Source organism: Perna viridis, chromosome 10 (assembly GCF_037379345.1).
Source record: "Perna viridis isolate PV_CMFRI_1.1 ecotype Kerala chromosome 10, ASM3737934v1, whole genome shotgun sequence".
In the NCBI taxonomy this organism is placed as follows: Eukaryota; Metazoa; Mollusca; class Bivalvia; order Mytilida; family Mytilidae; genus Perna; species Perna viridis.
The window spans coordinates 22,681,128-22,696,761 of record NC_142454.1 but is presented as its reverse complement, the minus strand read 5'-3'; the positions used below and the strand labels follow the sequence as shown (position 1 = coordinate 22,696,761).

Below are 15,634 nucleotides of genomic sequence, written 5' to 3'. Positions count from 1 at the left end.
GTAGTCATGTTAACTTGTAGTACATACATGTACATGTACTTATACATAAGGGATACCAGTAAGCTCAGCAGGGGCTTTGTCTCAAAATGCATTAATAATTTGACTGGACCCTTTAAATCTCAGTATTGCCAAGTTATCAATTTTTGCAGTTTAAAAAAAAAAGTGATTTATAGTGTTTTGAAATCATTTTTTGCACTTACCTGTTCACTGCCAAAATAGTTAAAATTACTTGTAATTCTCAGCGAACATAATTACAATTAGTTCTCAGTGAAAGTTAATACCTTTACAGTACTCAGGAATACACAGGTCTTAGTATTGTAGATAACACAGATGTAAGGAGATGAGTCTTAGTATTCTGGAATACAAAGGTGTGTGAATTCTAGAAAAAAACACTGTTGTATAGAAAAGGGTCTCAGTATTCTGGAATATACAGGTGTATGGATTCTGGAATACACAGGTGTATAGAGACAGGTCTTTGTATTCTGGAATACACACAAGAATGGAGACAGGTCTCCGTATTCTGGAATATACACAAGAATGGAGACAGGTCTCACTGTAATGGCCTACATTTCAACCTTTGATAAAGAATTTCAGTAATTAGTGAAAAGATAGTAGGAAGATCCTTTCACCATATCAAATTTCACTTTTTGACTGTACAAAAAACATTTTAATGAAATTCTTTGCATTTTTTTCACACCTTTGTTTGTTTATTCAAGTCACACCTACAAATTTACATTCATCAAAGATATTTATCATATGATATTATTACCAATTGGTAAAATAATATACTGCCTTTAGAAATCATTTTCTACTATTAATTTAATCAGTCTTTAAAATTGATGTTTTTTTTTTTACTGAATCAAATGACGTCAATTCAGTGTCCCAAATTTATCATCCCAAAGTCTTAAAAATGTCAAGATGAGACTGAATATTGACTGTTGGTTAATTAGAATGGTACTCTTAGCTCATCCCAGTGATTTTTACAATGTAAATATTGAAATGCATTATCTAAAGTGATTATTTGTGGTTTTATATGATATTTATTTAGCCTATTGCATTATTTCTTTAAATAACCACATGCATGTCACATATTAGCAAATATCAACAGCCACTCCTCTTACACCCTCATGTGAAGGCTTTGCAGTAGACCTACACTTTCATTGTAAATCAAACATTTCCATTTATACAAATATTGACTTTTTGTCTAAAAAATAAATCAAAGGTTCTGTAGTAGCTGATTTTGAAAAGGATTTTTTGTAGTTGCTATGGTAACCAATTTGTTACCTTGTGACCTTATCAGGAGTCAAAATCGATATAGAAATTCACTGTCAAGAAGACTAAATCGCATTTTTATGAAGAGCTTTATGGAATTTAATATTGGATTTTTTCCTTGAAATACAAATATTTAGGTCTTATATCACCTGCTGTTTATTCTAACTGCTCATTGATTTTTTGTTGCATTAGGAAGTAGAATTTGCTTGTTTTGTTATTTTTTTGTAAATGAATTTTACAATAAAAATATTTCGATTCATGTACATGCAAGACAATACATATACCAGTATTCCTTCATATTAATCCCAACTGGTTATGCTACAATGTACATTATGTACATACATGTAATTTGAATTAAACTTACATGTACATTTGTACCAACCCTCCTCACTAAATTTTGCCTGAAGCCATTTGTAAAGTATATTATACTTGTATATACATTTATAATTCTGTACTGTTGTGGAAGGTCCCACCTACTTCTGAAGCATCCCTGACCAACAATCTTACAAACTTCATTTGAAAAAAAATATTCTCTCAACTACTGTATACCTTCATGTATCCATGCATATTATGAGCCACTAAAGAAAATATGATTGCCTACATATAATTCTGTGTATTGGTTTTAAAGTGTCTCTAGGGTGTACTAAATAAACAATAGTAGTCAGATGAATATTTTATGATCTCCAATGTATGGAACTGTTGATAAAGTATATTGGTCTCCAAGATGTTAGCTAAATGATCTGACTTGTCTGGCTTAAGATATCTGATCAGAATTACTTTTAGAGGATGGATTGCCTTGTTTTTTGCTGTCCCTTCTCCTGTAAGTCTCCTGACTGTTTGGCTTTAGATATCTAATAAGAATTACTTCAAGAGGATGGATTGCCCTGTTTTGTGCTGTCCTAAGTCCTATAAGGTATAAAGCTGCCTGCTTTAGAATGAAAAAGATGTGAACTCAATTGTTCCTTATGTAGACTGAGAAAGGCTTGAACTCAATTGTTTCTGCAGTAGACTGAGAAAGGCTTGAACTCAATTGTTCCTGCCTTTGACTGAGAAAGGCTTGAACTCAATTGTTCCTGCCGTAGACCGAGAAAGTCTTGAACTCAATTGTTCCTGCCGTAGACTGAGAAAGACTTGAACTAAATTGTTCCTGCTACTTTTTATTATTCTCTTACTCATTGCTATTTTATGCTCATATTTGTAAAAAGATATTATTATTAAGTACATTGTGCAAGCTCAAATTTGGTTTAGGCAAAAAAAAAAAAGTATTTGTTTCCTACAATCTTACCTTCCCTTTTTTTGTACATATCCTAAACATTTATGGCCATTTTGGCTCATGCACTGTTAAAGTCTGCATTAATTCCCCATTAACTCATTACCTATACATGTACCTATACTATTTTTGTCTCTGTGGTAGCTGGAAAGAAGACTATGTTTTGTTTTGGTCTTATCTGTCTGGGGCTTTATTCCAGGCTTGTTGCTTACCATAATCCCAGCATAATTTATTCCATGTAGTCAATCATTTAGGTGTAGTTTTTAGTCTGAAATAAGTTGTATACATGTACATGTAGTTAACTATACCTACATGTACTTGGTCTAGCAAAGTTAATGGAAATGGGGTTTGGGTCGTATAATATACATGTACATGTTCATGATGGTAGTATTTATAAAGATTTTTGACAGCTGATTCATTATCATTCCCATGTTTGAGTTTACTTTTCTTTTCTTTATGTAGATTATCTAAGGTTGTCACTTCATTTAAAAAAAATCTGAATTATATATAAGGTTTGCTGTAACACTGTATACTTTTGTCTTATAAACATGTAGATGTTCATTGTTTGTATGTACTTAAAGTACCTATAGCTTAATTTACAGAATGGTTAGTATGTCAATTTGAAATGAGCATTTCACAATTTCCAGAACTACATGCTGGCAGCTGGCCATCTTTAATTCTAATTGAAGATTGTTCCCTATAATATTTGAGGTGATATACATGTAAGAAGTAAATTTGATATAATTCATGTTGTACCCCCATGAGAGACATTCTTGTCAAAATTGCATTTGTCTGTGAACGATTATACAAACAGTAGACTTTTACTTGTAATATGTTACATAATCAGAATTTTACAAAATTTATTTTTCCCATGAGAAAGAACAAGTCTATATATTACACAACACTTAAGGGAAATAACTGTAAAAATCAGCAAAACGTTTTATTTGTGACATTCTCGTACCAAACTTAAAGCATCTTAGTTATGTTGATGAAATTAATATATTTTAATTCTTTTATTATAGTAAACCAATGAATGAAATTTCAAGAAATTTAAACAAGCCAAGTAGATTTTAGAGAAGATGTTAGGTATCCCATTAACTCAAAAGATTACTTTTTAGAATGAAACTGGTTTTTCTGAATAGAACCATCAAGGGGCAGTTACAGACAGTAAGACTGACATATATGAATTTTATAGGTTTTATTTTATGTACTGGTATATCTGATTTGATTCCTTCCCTTTTCTACTACAGAGAATAGTGTAATGAACACTGGTCTTCAATATTTCAAAATTTTCAAATTTTATAATTTGGTGTAATGGGAAACTTTGGGACAGTTCAAACTTCCCTGTAGGTTATGTCTGAGAGATCTGTGTGAATTATGACAGATGTGCTTTGCTTTAGTTTCAATGGCAAAGGTTAATGACAATTTAATAGGGGAAATACCCTTATCAGATTGCTAATCTAATGATTTGATAAAAAAGGGGGATCTTAATGAGATAAATCATGTATAATCTTTTAGCTCACAAAACTGGGGCAAGTTTATATTAGATACATGTACATGTAAATGTTAAACAATTTTGTTCCCACAAGCTCCCATGGAAATCAATATGAAACAAACTGATGACTTTTAAGTACATGTATAATCATTTATATTTTGTGTAGTAGTGTCAATTATTAAAAACTTGTTTCCTTAAATTGTTTACCTATTACTAGAATCCCCTTTCATTACATCATTACAGTTTTTAAAAAGATAAGATTAACAGTTTACCTTACAGATAGTCTACAAAAAACACCTTCCCCATTAGACATGGGGAAGTTCTATACCACAGAGGTCAAAATGGCTTCAATTTATCTTAAGCTAGGGCCAAGTTAGGTCGCATGTGTATATGAGGAAAGATTTGTATTGGAGTAAGCAAATGTGGGATATATTTTTACACTCTCCCCCTATTTAATAACTTCTGCTTCCTTGTGGTAAGTAATAAAGATTCACTTAATCCTTCTTTTTGGGCTCTCAAAAACTTGTTTCTTACTGCTGTTAGTTTCACAGAAAACCATAAATTGTAAGTGTAAAAATTTATAGTAAGTTTAGATGTCACAATATATATATTCTTCCATTGCAGTGACAGATTGATCAATCTGAAAATCTACCTCCAATTATCAATGGTTTCACCCTGTTATTGCTTTTCTTGTGTTTTATTGTTGAGTCATTGATTTTGTGGATAGAAATTATATTGTGACAATAAGAATGCCTTTTTTCCCCATTTTAAGTAAGTAGATAAACATGCAATTGCCAACAAGTCTGTGAGAAGTTTCCTACCAATATTTACACTCTTCATGATAACGTTTAGATTTTAAGAAGATCACTCAAGTGGCATGATCAAAATTTATTCTAAAATTTTTCCATAGTGAGTGGAGAAATAATTTTCAACAACTAATAAGTTTTTTTTCAGCACTCGTACATACATGTACTATTTGTATCTGTCTCTTGTAACATACATATAATTGTGTTGTTAGTCTTGAATCCTTTCTGTAAATATTTGAAGGAGAATCATGAATTCATATAGCAATCAAATACTGAAAAACAGTAAATAAGTATTCATCTCTGTGCTGTAACATTTCTGAAAGAGTAATCAAGGGAACTAAGGTTATAGGGGTAATCAAAAGAATGTAATCCAGGGACAAAGACCAGACATGGAAAACAGACATACACAACAAAGAACATAAAGTAACTAAAATCATATATACAAAGTAACAAAAGCGAATGAGCAACACAGACTCCACTAAAAACTGGGAGTATTGAAGAATAAGTATTCATCTTCATGCTGTAACCCATCTGAAAGCTTTGTTTTAAAAGGAACACATGTTTTGTTTGATGAACTTCAGCTTTCAACTGTGACCAACTTCATATCTGACTGAAACATTTAAAAAATCAAAATGGTGTATTACATGCTCATAAGTAATTCAAAATTTTCAGAATTTCATCATTCTATTTATAGAAAGTAGTATTCCGGTTGGTCCTTGTATTCTAATTACCTGTAATTACAAACTATTCTGTTTCCTGGAATAGAATGTCATCTGTCACCATAACTATGGTAATCATGTGGTTTCTAATTACATCAGGAGTGTCATGGATGGAACCACAAGAATTTGGAATGCCTGGAATATTATGCATCCTTGGCATCTGGAATTTTAAGGACTGTCTCCCAAGGTCATGCATATACATGTACATGTAGTTCATGACTTAGTTGTACATGAAGCTTAAGAGGATAGGCTTTCATATAGTAACTTAGTCATGATGTAATTTAAGCCTACATGTATGGTTTATAAAACAAATAGGGTGGGCTGTCTTTGATACAATAATATACAGACTAAAAAAAAATCAGTCATATTATCTGTTTCTAAAGCTCAGTTTGGAAAATTTTTGAAGGAGGCCTTACTAATCACAGAGTAACGTTTTAGGCATACATGCACAAGTTTTGATAAAAAGTGACAGTCCACACAGATACAGTTCGGTTTCCATCATCAGTATGGATAGTATACATGTATAGCTCAATTTTTATGTAACAAAATTAGACATGGACATAGCAACATATTGAAATGGTCTATGTACTTGTAAAATTACATGTAATCTGTCAGTTTTTAAAAAAGGTTAATCAGGAACAATTTTGGTGAACTTTACATGTATGCTTTACCACAGAGAAAGAATTGACAATTCAAAGTCTTCACCAAGAAATCTTTCAGCAAAACATGTTTATTGCAACTTGGTTCATTTCCAAGCAGAAATACTAATAGGTTACAATTTGGCAGTTTGAAATCTTAAAGTTTTCACAATCATAATACATGTTTTTTATTGATCACCTTGGAAACTGAATTCTTCATACTGTTGACATCTGTACAGAAAAGACTGCTGCCAACTTTCTATTATTAAATTATTATGTGTAATCTAATGTTTTGGCAATGTTCAGTAAAGCCTAGGGCATATCCTAGTCCTGTTAAATTAGAATCATAATCCAATGAAGCTCTCTTCATTACAAGAAATTATGTTCATTTGTTGCCAAATCTTAACACAGAGGGGAAGATCCAGAGTTTTTGAAAAGAGGGAAGGTACTAGAAGGGTAAAATTCCAGGCAATTATTCCTGTGATTAATTCATTTATTTTTGCCCAAATATTGTACAGAATGAAGATTTTTGAACAAAAAGGGTTTGGTGATTCAATCCCCAATCCTTTAACTGGACCCACCACTGTTTGTAGAACTTAATCATCTTAGGAATTTAATGAAACTGAGAAGTATTCTAAAAATATTGAAAGACATGGTAAAAACCTGGATAAAAATCTGATACACACATGCATGCATGTGTTAGATTTTTGTATATTGTAGATTGAAGAATAGTGCTTCATTGATATGGAAAATATTTTAAAGATCATTAAGAATTTTTTTGCAACCACATGTGTACCAGAAATGAATGTATGGGGGCAGAAGTATTTACAACTGCACCTGCAAATGGAAGTTTAAAATAACTACAACTACATATACATGTATCAAAGATAGACTGAATCACGGGGATTGATAAATAGTCTGATTGCAGATTTTTTTGGTAGGAACATCTGGCATATAGTCCTTTTTAAGATTTAAATAGATTATGTACTACATGTAGCTGGTATTGAACTTAGACAATTTGTGATGAAAATGTATGGAATTTTACGAATACTTTGAAGAACTATTTTGCATTGAGTACCAGTTAAGAGTATCCATGGTTCCATTAACCATGAATTTCAAATAACGAAATGAGATATTGATTTTATGAAATAAATCGAAACTATTCCATATGCAGATCCAAAGGGCCTGTCCCTTCTTTATGCTAGAAAATTTTAGTTGATTATGCAGAAAATCACTGGAAATCAGTGAAGAAGGCACATTCTAAGCAATTAAGTCAGAGCCCCCTTTCAGAATTCCTGGATCCACCATTATTTTCCTGAAAAAAGATTTGCCAGCTTACAGATTTTCAGTCTGTCTGTCTGTTTGTCACTGGCCAGGTTTTAGGTTACTGCATCATCGAACTTAGTATACCAATACATTTGTACATTCATGTGTGTCATTCAAATATATGCCATGCATTTGTCACTAGAAGAGTGGCATAAATTATTTTTTTCTATTAGGGCAAAATGCTAATTGATACAAGTTTCAAGTAGCAGAAATATGAATCATCAAAGTTTTAAGCTATAGAAAATTGATTTAGAATTTCATTGAGCTATTAACCTAATACCTTACCAGGTAATTTATGTCTTCTTACTTTTAATCAAATAAACTGGAGAAATGTGATGAAAAGATAGATAGCATCTACAAATTACTGATAGATGGCTATACATAAAAAGTTCAGTTATTTAGGATGTAATGATGTGTAAAGAGAGTGTACTGGGTCTCAACATTTGTAGAAAAAATAGTTAACATTTCATCCATAGGTGTTTTTGACCCCACAAACTGGTTTGTTTTGCTGTAGTAAAATTTTTAATAGGCCATATTATATTTTTACTTTTGTAATTCTCAAAATTTCTTAAGTTTAATGTTTGGATTTCAATTTTCGTAATTTAAAATACCTGAGAGTATATCTGATCCTCTAGACAATTTTAACTAGTGCATAAACCCAATAATCCCCCAAACCCTGTAGCCACAAGGGTTTGGGGGTTTTTTGACAACCCCCTCCATTTTTTAACCAAATATGCTTTAAACACTGTCTTAAAATTAGTGATGCACTTAATCAAAGTTAAATCAATAAAGTTTTGGCCAAATAATCCTTCTGAACTCCCCTAAAAGATTTCTGACTGTTAACACTGTTGCATCATTGTCTTAATGGGTTAACATGTTAATATGCTGCAATCTGTTACTTAAAATTTGCCACATATTTGGTTTTATTGTGACACGAAATAAAATGGAGTTAGGACTGTAGCAAAACTCATTAAAAAAGCCCACCATTGAGGGTTTTGCCTTTAAATAAAAAAATAACATGTGTTGAGCTTAAAATGATGACTAATTCGATGCTTTATCAAGAGATCAAACTTATCGATCTTCTTTTGTGATGTATTGGGATGGTTGAATGAGTTCTCATGTTGCAGCATCAGTCAATTGCTAACCTGATAGCTTCTGTTTCTGTACTAATTAATTCAGAATCATTGAAGAAAGTCCCTGTTGTACCTTTTATACAGAATAGGTTTACATGGTGAATTATTGAAGAGATCAGACTTTTAAACATGGTTATGTAGTGTGAAAGAGTAATGTTTAGGACAAATTGAAAGATCTAACCGAACAATGCTTTAGGCATGCTTGCTATTTTCACCTCATCACACAGTATGCATTTATATTGTAGGGATTCTATATAAACAATGCTAATACTTTGAAAGTACTTTAATTCATGGGTACCAATTTTTGTGGATTAGGTAAGAAATACAAGTTCGTGGATTCTTGATTTCATGGTTTTGAGGTTTTCAGTATACATATCAATGAAAATCTACTTTTTGTTTGGAACCAGATTTTGTGGTTTGGCCTACCAATGAAAACCACGAAAATTGGTACCCCACAAACAATAGTACTTTCACAGTAATGTATCAATTATTTCATCCTTTTCATCAGTATGCATCCACATGCATAGTTTAGTGGGTGTCTGCAAACCAATTTCCATGAAAAAAGATGGAAGTATGGTACATGTACATGTAGTTCACCCTTCGATACACTCTGAATATTCAAAGGTTCTCCAAGATTGGGACCTTAACAAATTTTTCTAATGAACGATGCTTTTTCCTCCATTTTCTGCCAAATACTTGTACATGTATCTATGAAGGACAGAATATCTAGTATATGTATATTGATATAATAAAAAATAAATATAACCAGTTAACTGAAGAGAAATGACTGAAGCAGTTATTTTTTCAGAAGTGTTGAGGTATTTGTGACAATGCCAGATTTTGATAAAAAGGTCTGTTAGCTGTCAATAGAAATGGGTTGTACTGGTCTTAGGTTGACCTTCCCTTTCATTAATTGTTTATAAATGTCACAACCCGTAAATTTGTTATTTTCGGCAATATCAGAGGCAAATGAGGATTCAATTACCACTATAATGATTGAAATAGCTCAATTAATTCACTTTAAACATTCCAACAAATGTTTAGTCAGAGAATCGTATTTCTCTCCATATTCAATGAAAAAGCCTTTGAATAGCCTTAATGGAAATTTAACAAGTTTATTAGCAAAACATTTGGAGAGGCTTTTGGTATCATGCAGGGTCAGTTGCTACAAATCCATTCTATTTCAGTAGACAATAGGTCCACAATTTTTATCTCCCCTTAGGCCGGACATTTGTTATTTTCTCTCCATCTAGTGAAAATTTAACTGTAACATATGATTCCCTGCGAGGTTCGATTGACTGGTTATCAGTGGTTTTGATCTTTTTAACTAAGAAAATTGGTCATGAGCAATAGATACTTCTGTACAAAATACCTGTTTCTAATATTCTACTAGTTACAGAAACTTAATTGGTTTGACGATGCAGTGCAATCTGTCTAAACTAAATCCTGGAAAATTGAAAGCCTGTCTATTCCAAATATCTGCTTAAATCCCTTTATATCAGTTTCAATGAACCTGTGTATTAAATTCCAACACCTGCATTAACCAAACAAAATCCTTGAGTTTGAAAGGTATTTGGTTTAGACTAGGTTAACTGTTGTAACCTGAAAAGTATTTCCACTCTGAGCTCTAACACCAGGCTCTAGCACCACAAAACTTGAAAAATACTTAAGTCTGAGAATACTCTTTCATCGTAACTTTTCATGGTAACTCCAATCAAAGAATTTGAAATAGATGTTCACAAACAGTTAAGAATTTTCTCAGACTTATTTGATTTTTCGAGTTTTGTTTCACTGGGACCAAAATTACAGCTGGGAAAAGACATAAATATCAGACACCCAATGGTAAGGTTTTAAGTTTTCTAACTTAAAACTCTGCTAACTTATAGAATATAGAAATCTTGCACCAGGGTATCTGAGATTTCCTAGTCTTGCATTTTTTGGTGGTGTCAGATTTTATCAGGTATCCCGACGGCAATCAAGAATGCATGCAGGTTTGCTGCTATCCCTTTGTATTTACATGATACAATGTATTATAAAACCAATCAGTGAGAAATAATATCTAAGGAATATTCTTGTCTCAAAAATGAGAGAAAAAAATCTCTTCGGTCACAATAACCAATATACAAAGATACATTAATTCTTAGCACTTGAATACATTTTTGTATGTCTTGTTTTTGATCAAGTCACAAAATCTTAAATATTAATGCTCATTTTAAGCCACAATGTCAACAATGCTTGAATCATTTAAGAAATATTTCATTGACTGGTTTTTAAAGGAGATAGGTTAAACAAATATTTACTCACAATCAGTAATCCTTTCACATTCCTGAATAAATTTATTTTCATATTTATGTAAATAAATGGATAAATCATTGAAATTTTGATTTATACAACACATACATAAAATGCTTTATGTAATTAAACTTCTTAAGTGCATAACCTTAATGCTGTGAATCATAACCCTTGAATGAAAGTTTTTTTGTTATTTTAATTGATTTTACCCAATTTAAAGCTTCTTTAAAGGAAAAAATATGTGATGGGTTCAAACAGTTTCAGTTTTCCAACTATATATACAATGGTACCTGTCTAAACCAACCACCTTTAGGGTTTAAACAGGTGTTTGGTTTATACAGGTTTACAATGTACTTATATTTAAAAGAAAGAACTGTCAACTAGTTTGGTGTAGACAGGTTTTCTTTGTATTTAGGATATGCTTTAGACAGGTTTCCTTTGTATTTAGGATATGCTTTGAACAGGTTTTTTTGTATTTAGGATATGCTTTGAACAGTTTTTTTTGTATTTAGGATATGCTTTATACAGGTTTTCTTTTTATTCTGGATATGCTTTATACAGGTTTTCTTTGTGTTTAGGATATGCTTTAGACAGGTTTTCTTTGTGTTTAGGATATGCTTTAGACAGGTTTTCTTTGTGTTTAGGATATGCTTTAGACAGGTTTTCTTTTTATTCAGGGTATGCTATAAACAGGTTTCACTGTATTTTGTAGAATTTAGGAATAATTTACTCTGACTCCATTTCATCATTGTTTTACCACTAGCTGGCCATTTTTGTTGCCGTATTTTACCCAAAGAGGTAGTACGGTATAAAAGAATGAAATAAATGGCCAGCGTGTGGTACCACAATGATAAAATGGAGTCTGAAAATTGTTTTGATTCTCATAAACTATTTTCTTCATGCTTATGTAAGGGTGTAGCCTGTGTGTTGCAAAAACAAACTTAACTTTATGCTTTTATCTATTCTATTGTTTTCTATTTCCAGGTTTGTGATTGTCTTATTGAACACTGTGCCAAAGTTAATGAAACTGACAATGATGGCCGCCATCCACTCATCCTTGCCGCACAGGAAGGACATTTGGGAGTTGTTACCTCCCTTGTTGAACACGGATCAGTAGTTGATCATAAATCACATGATCAGAAAACTGCCTTTCGAGTGGCTGCCGTTGAATCTCATAAAGAGGTTGCTCAATTTTTGTATGAACGAGGAACAAATATAAATTACAAAGATGCTGATGGGCGATCTACAGTTTACATGCTTGCTTTGGAAAACAAAGTTAATATGCTTCAATATTTGTTGGAAATTGGTGGAGATGTTGAAGCAACTGATTTGGAGGGAAGAACTGCCCTCCACATCTCTGCATGGCAAGGACATTTTGACATTGTTTCAGTACTTCTTAAATTCAGTGCTAAAGTCAATTCTGTAGATAATGACAATAGAACATCTTTGCAGTCTGCTGCTTGGCAAGGTCACGATAAGGTCGTTCGACTTCTTCTTGAAAATGGTGCCAATGTTGATCATACGTGTAATCAAGGGGCTACTGCACTTTGTATAGCGGCTCAAGAAGGACATGAAAGTTGTGTGCGTGTTTTACTTCAATATCATGCCAATCCTAATCATGCGGATCAGTTTGGAAGAACCCCGGTGAAAGTAGCAATGAAATCTGGCCATTCTAAAATTTGTAGACTGTTAGAAGAGCATGGTGCTACTCCCCTTACTAAAAGTCGTAGCAATTCTTCTACATCTAGCAATGAAACAAGACCCTCATCAGCAGCTGGGTCAGCCCACACACATGCTACAGTTACAACAGGGGTCATCGTCAATGGCAACCAGTTAAACAGTTCACCGTCAGAATCACCTGATTCAACTTTCGACAGAAGGAAATCATATGCTTCCAATAACTCCTCCAAATCATCTAGTAATATGACATCCTCAACAAGCCAAAGTACTCAGAGCACACAAAATAGCAATGATTGTCTAACATTCACTCAACAACTTCAACAATGCTCCATGGCTCGGCATCGTTCACGGCCAGTGAGCAGGATCTTGTCACCAGTTAGTGAACCTCAGTCACCAGTGCAGTCACCAAATATTACACCAAGCATTGAAGTTATGGTTCATAATGAACAAAACAAACTGTCGCCAATTACAGAAAGTAATTTAAATATTATGGCTAAATCGCCTGTCAAATTTTCCAACTGTAAAGAAAAAGAGATCTCTGCCACTATTAACATTATTACTAATCCAAATGCAGAGTTATCTGATGAACCTGTTTGGCAGATAAACCCACAGCATTTTCAAAGCATGAGAAATGATCTCGAAAAATTGAAGTTGCAACAAAAATCAAATATGGAGCAGTCTAGCATTATCATGGGTCAAAGTGCATTAGAGATGCGCTCTCCTGAAATGAGGAGGAAAAGGAATGGCATTGTAACCAATCCTAACATTACAAAAAATAGTGCAATGAATGGACATTTCAACAAGATCTCAAACTTAAACGGAGAAGAAAAAGTCATGAATGGACATGGTCCTATTAGCAGTGGGGTGGGCTACACTGGCCCCCCTCGGCCTAATGGACTACCCTTGAAGAAAGAAACACCATTATAAGTCTAAGGTATGTAAGTTCTAAGTCATAAATATTTTAATTTAAGTCTATGGAACAATGTTCTTGACGTATGTATTGTATGATGTGCTTACATCAGAAGCACATCTACATAAAATGGAGCAATTCATTAAACAATAGGAATGTAGGTATATACATATATATCTGAAAAAATCAATAAGAAATTAAAGCATCAAAATAGAAGAAAGATAAGGAGATATAAAAATTTACCGGTAGGTACGTGGCCAAAATTTGACCACTGTTGATTGAAACAATCTACATATACAATATAGATTACAAAATAAAATGCACTTACATACATAAAAACTGAACGTAAGGTAAACTAGACAACACACAATAAACCAATACTGCTTTCACACTAAATTCCCATTCATTTTTAACTATCCAATTCACATTGAGGATGTGAATTAAATGCACATTACATGGCCTTGTGAATGCACCATCAAATGTTTGCAATATGAAATCCCTGTAAAAAAACAAACTGGGTGACTACCAGTGAACTATAAGAATATCAGGATGAACATTCTTTGAATACATGTATCTTTTTTTTCAGGAGTTAAATAACCACATGATGTAGACTTCCAATATACACACCAAGACTGATGTTTATGAATGTGCAATTAATGAAGGACTTTGCTGTGTGAACTCTTTACACTGCTATTATTTTAACTGTGATATGATGACATATATTGTTTTATAATTCAACATGTTTGAAAACAAAAATTGTTTGAATTTAAAGGTTTTTAATGAATAACAAAGTTTATGCAACTGAGAGTTATTTTCTGAATTATTTCCATGACCTGAAGTGACAAATCTACTCTATTCTAAATCTATAAGTGGAATTACATGTAGTAGATATACTATATACTTGTAAATAATTTAATTTCAGAAGAAACGTGATTTCTGATTGGATCAAAAATTTCGTCTATCATCTCATATAACCTCAATGCCCATGGTGCACGATTTAAAAGAACCTGCAATGCTGGTTATTTAGTGTGCACCACATGATTGAGGTTATTTCTTCATAGACTGAAAAAAATATAACAGTTATTCCTTAAATGGTTAAGATAGGAATATTGGATACATCAGAAAAAAAATTGTTTTGTTTTGTTTTGCTTGGTGGCGTTAAAGAATTAGGTCCAACTCCTAGCATACAAAGGAGTGCTAAAATCAAGATTATCATTAATTTTTTCTAAAAAATCGAGGGTAAAAACCACCCTTATTTAAAATCACCACATTTGTTGTAAAATCATTGAAAAGTACTTTTCTGTAATGTAATTGTTCATGTGAAAATTAAAATAAGTGCAATTCTTGTATATAGCATTTAATGGTGCTGCTTATAAAAATTACTATGCAGAGATATTTAAATTTGTGAATGGTCAAAGGGAGATAACTATAATTATTTTATCAGAAAAATAACTGTTTCTCGTGACAAGAATTTTAATTTTGTCATAGTCAATCAGGAAGTTTATATTTATCTAACCCTAGGTATAATCATAGTTTGGAAATTATTGCAGTATTTTACTCTATCTGATTGTAATCACTTATCTTGCTATAAATGTTGAGCTAGACATGTTGCTTGACACAGGTCAGAAAAAAAATGTTGAAATCACTTTAAGTGTCAGATAAAACAGATTTTCTGGAATTCGATTACTTGGGGTCCATTGTTTACCATTGTAATTCTAAAGAATTGGAAACTTGTGAAAAAAGTTATGTTTTTGGAGCTTTTAATTATAAAACACAATAAAAGTTCCTGAGTTTACCAATATATTCTAGTGATAGATAATACAGGGTTCAAAGTATAGAATTAACTCAAAACTTGTGAAAATGTTCAGTACTATATTTCTTAAAACTACATTTTGTTGTACATGTCAACAAGTTTATGACTTTGTATATATGTGTTGTATCTTGCAATATGGTTGTTTATGTTAGTGCTATGTGTTGATACTTGTTGCTGAATTCCATGAAAATCCAGAGCTAGTCATTTGTCTTACATTTTGTTTAATTACTTTTATTTATTTTCATATTTTCTGATATTACAAATAAACATTCTATGTAAA

At 32.2% G+C, this 15,634-nt stretch overlaps 1 protein-coding gene and 1 long non-coding RNA gene across 7 annotated transcripts in view; one reads left to right on the top strand and one right to left on the bottom strand.

The window, feature by feature from the left end:
- LOC148604997 (uncharacterized) overlaps positions 1 to 4,400 on the bottom strand; it is a 17,715-nt gene extending 13,315 nt beyond the window's left edge. Inside the window, exons 1-3 of one of the 2 annotated variants that reach the window (XR_015916015.1) lie at positions 4,310 to 4,400; positions 2,661 to 2,810; positions 1,933 to 2,178 (exon numbers count right to left, since the gene is read on the bottom strand). This is a non-coding gene — a long non-coding RNA (uncharacterized LOC148604997). Of the gene's footprint in view, positions 1 to 1,932; positions 2,179 to 2,660; positions 2,811 to 4,309 lie in introns of those variants that run through there. The other variant, XR_015916016.1, reaches the window with a different exon arrangement.
- LOC148604996 (uncharacterized) overlaps positions 1 to 15,634 on the top strand; it is a 23,223-nt gene extending 7,589 nt beyond the window's left edge. For all 5 annotated transcript variants that reach the window (XM_088549611.1, XM_088549613.1, XM_088549614.1 and 2 more), the window contains exons 3-4: positions 11,936 to 13,565; positions 14,128 to 15,634. In XM_088549611.1, the coding sequence (XP_088405737.1) occupies positions 11,936 to 13,558 (1,623 nt within the window). In that variant the 3' untranslated portion in view covers positions 13,559 to 13,565; positions 14,128 to 15,634. The remainder of the gene's footprint in view (positions 1 to 11,935; positions 13,566 to 14,127) is intronic.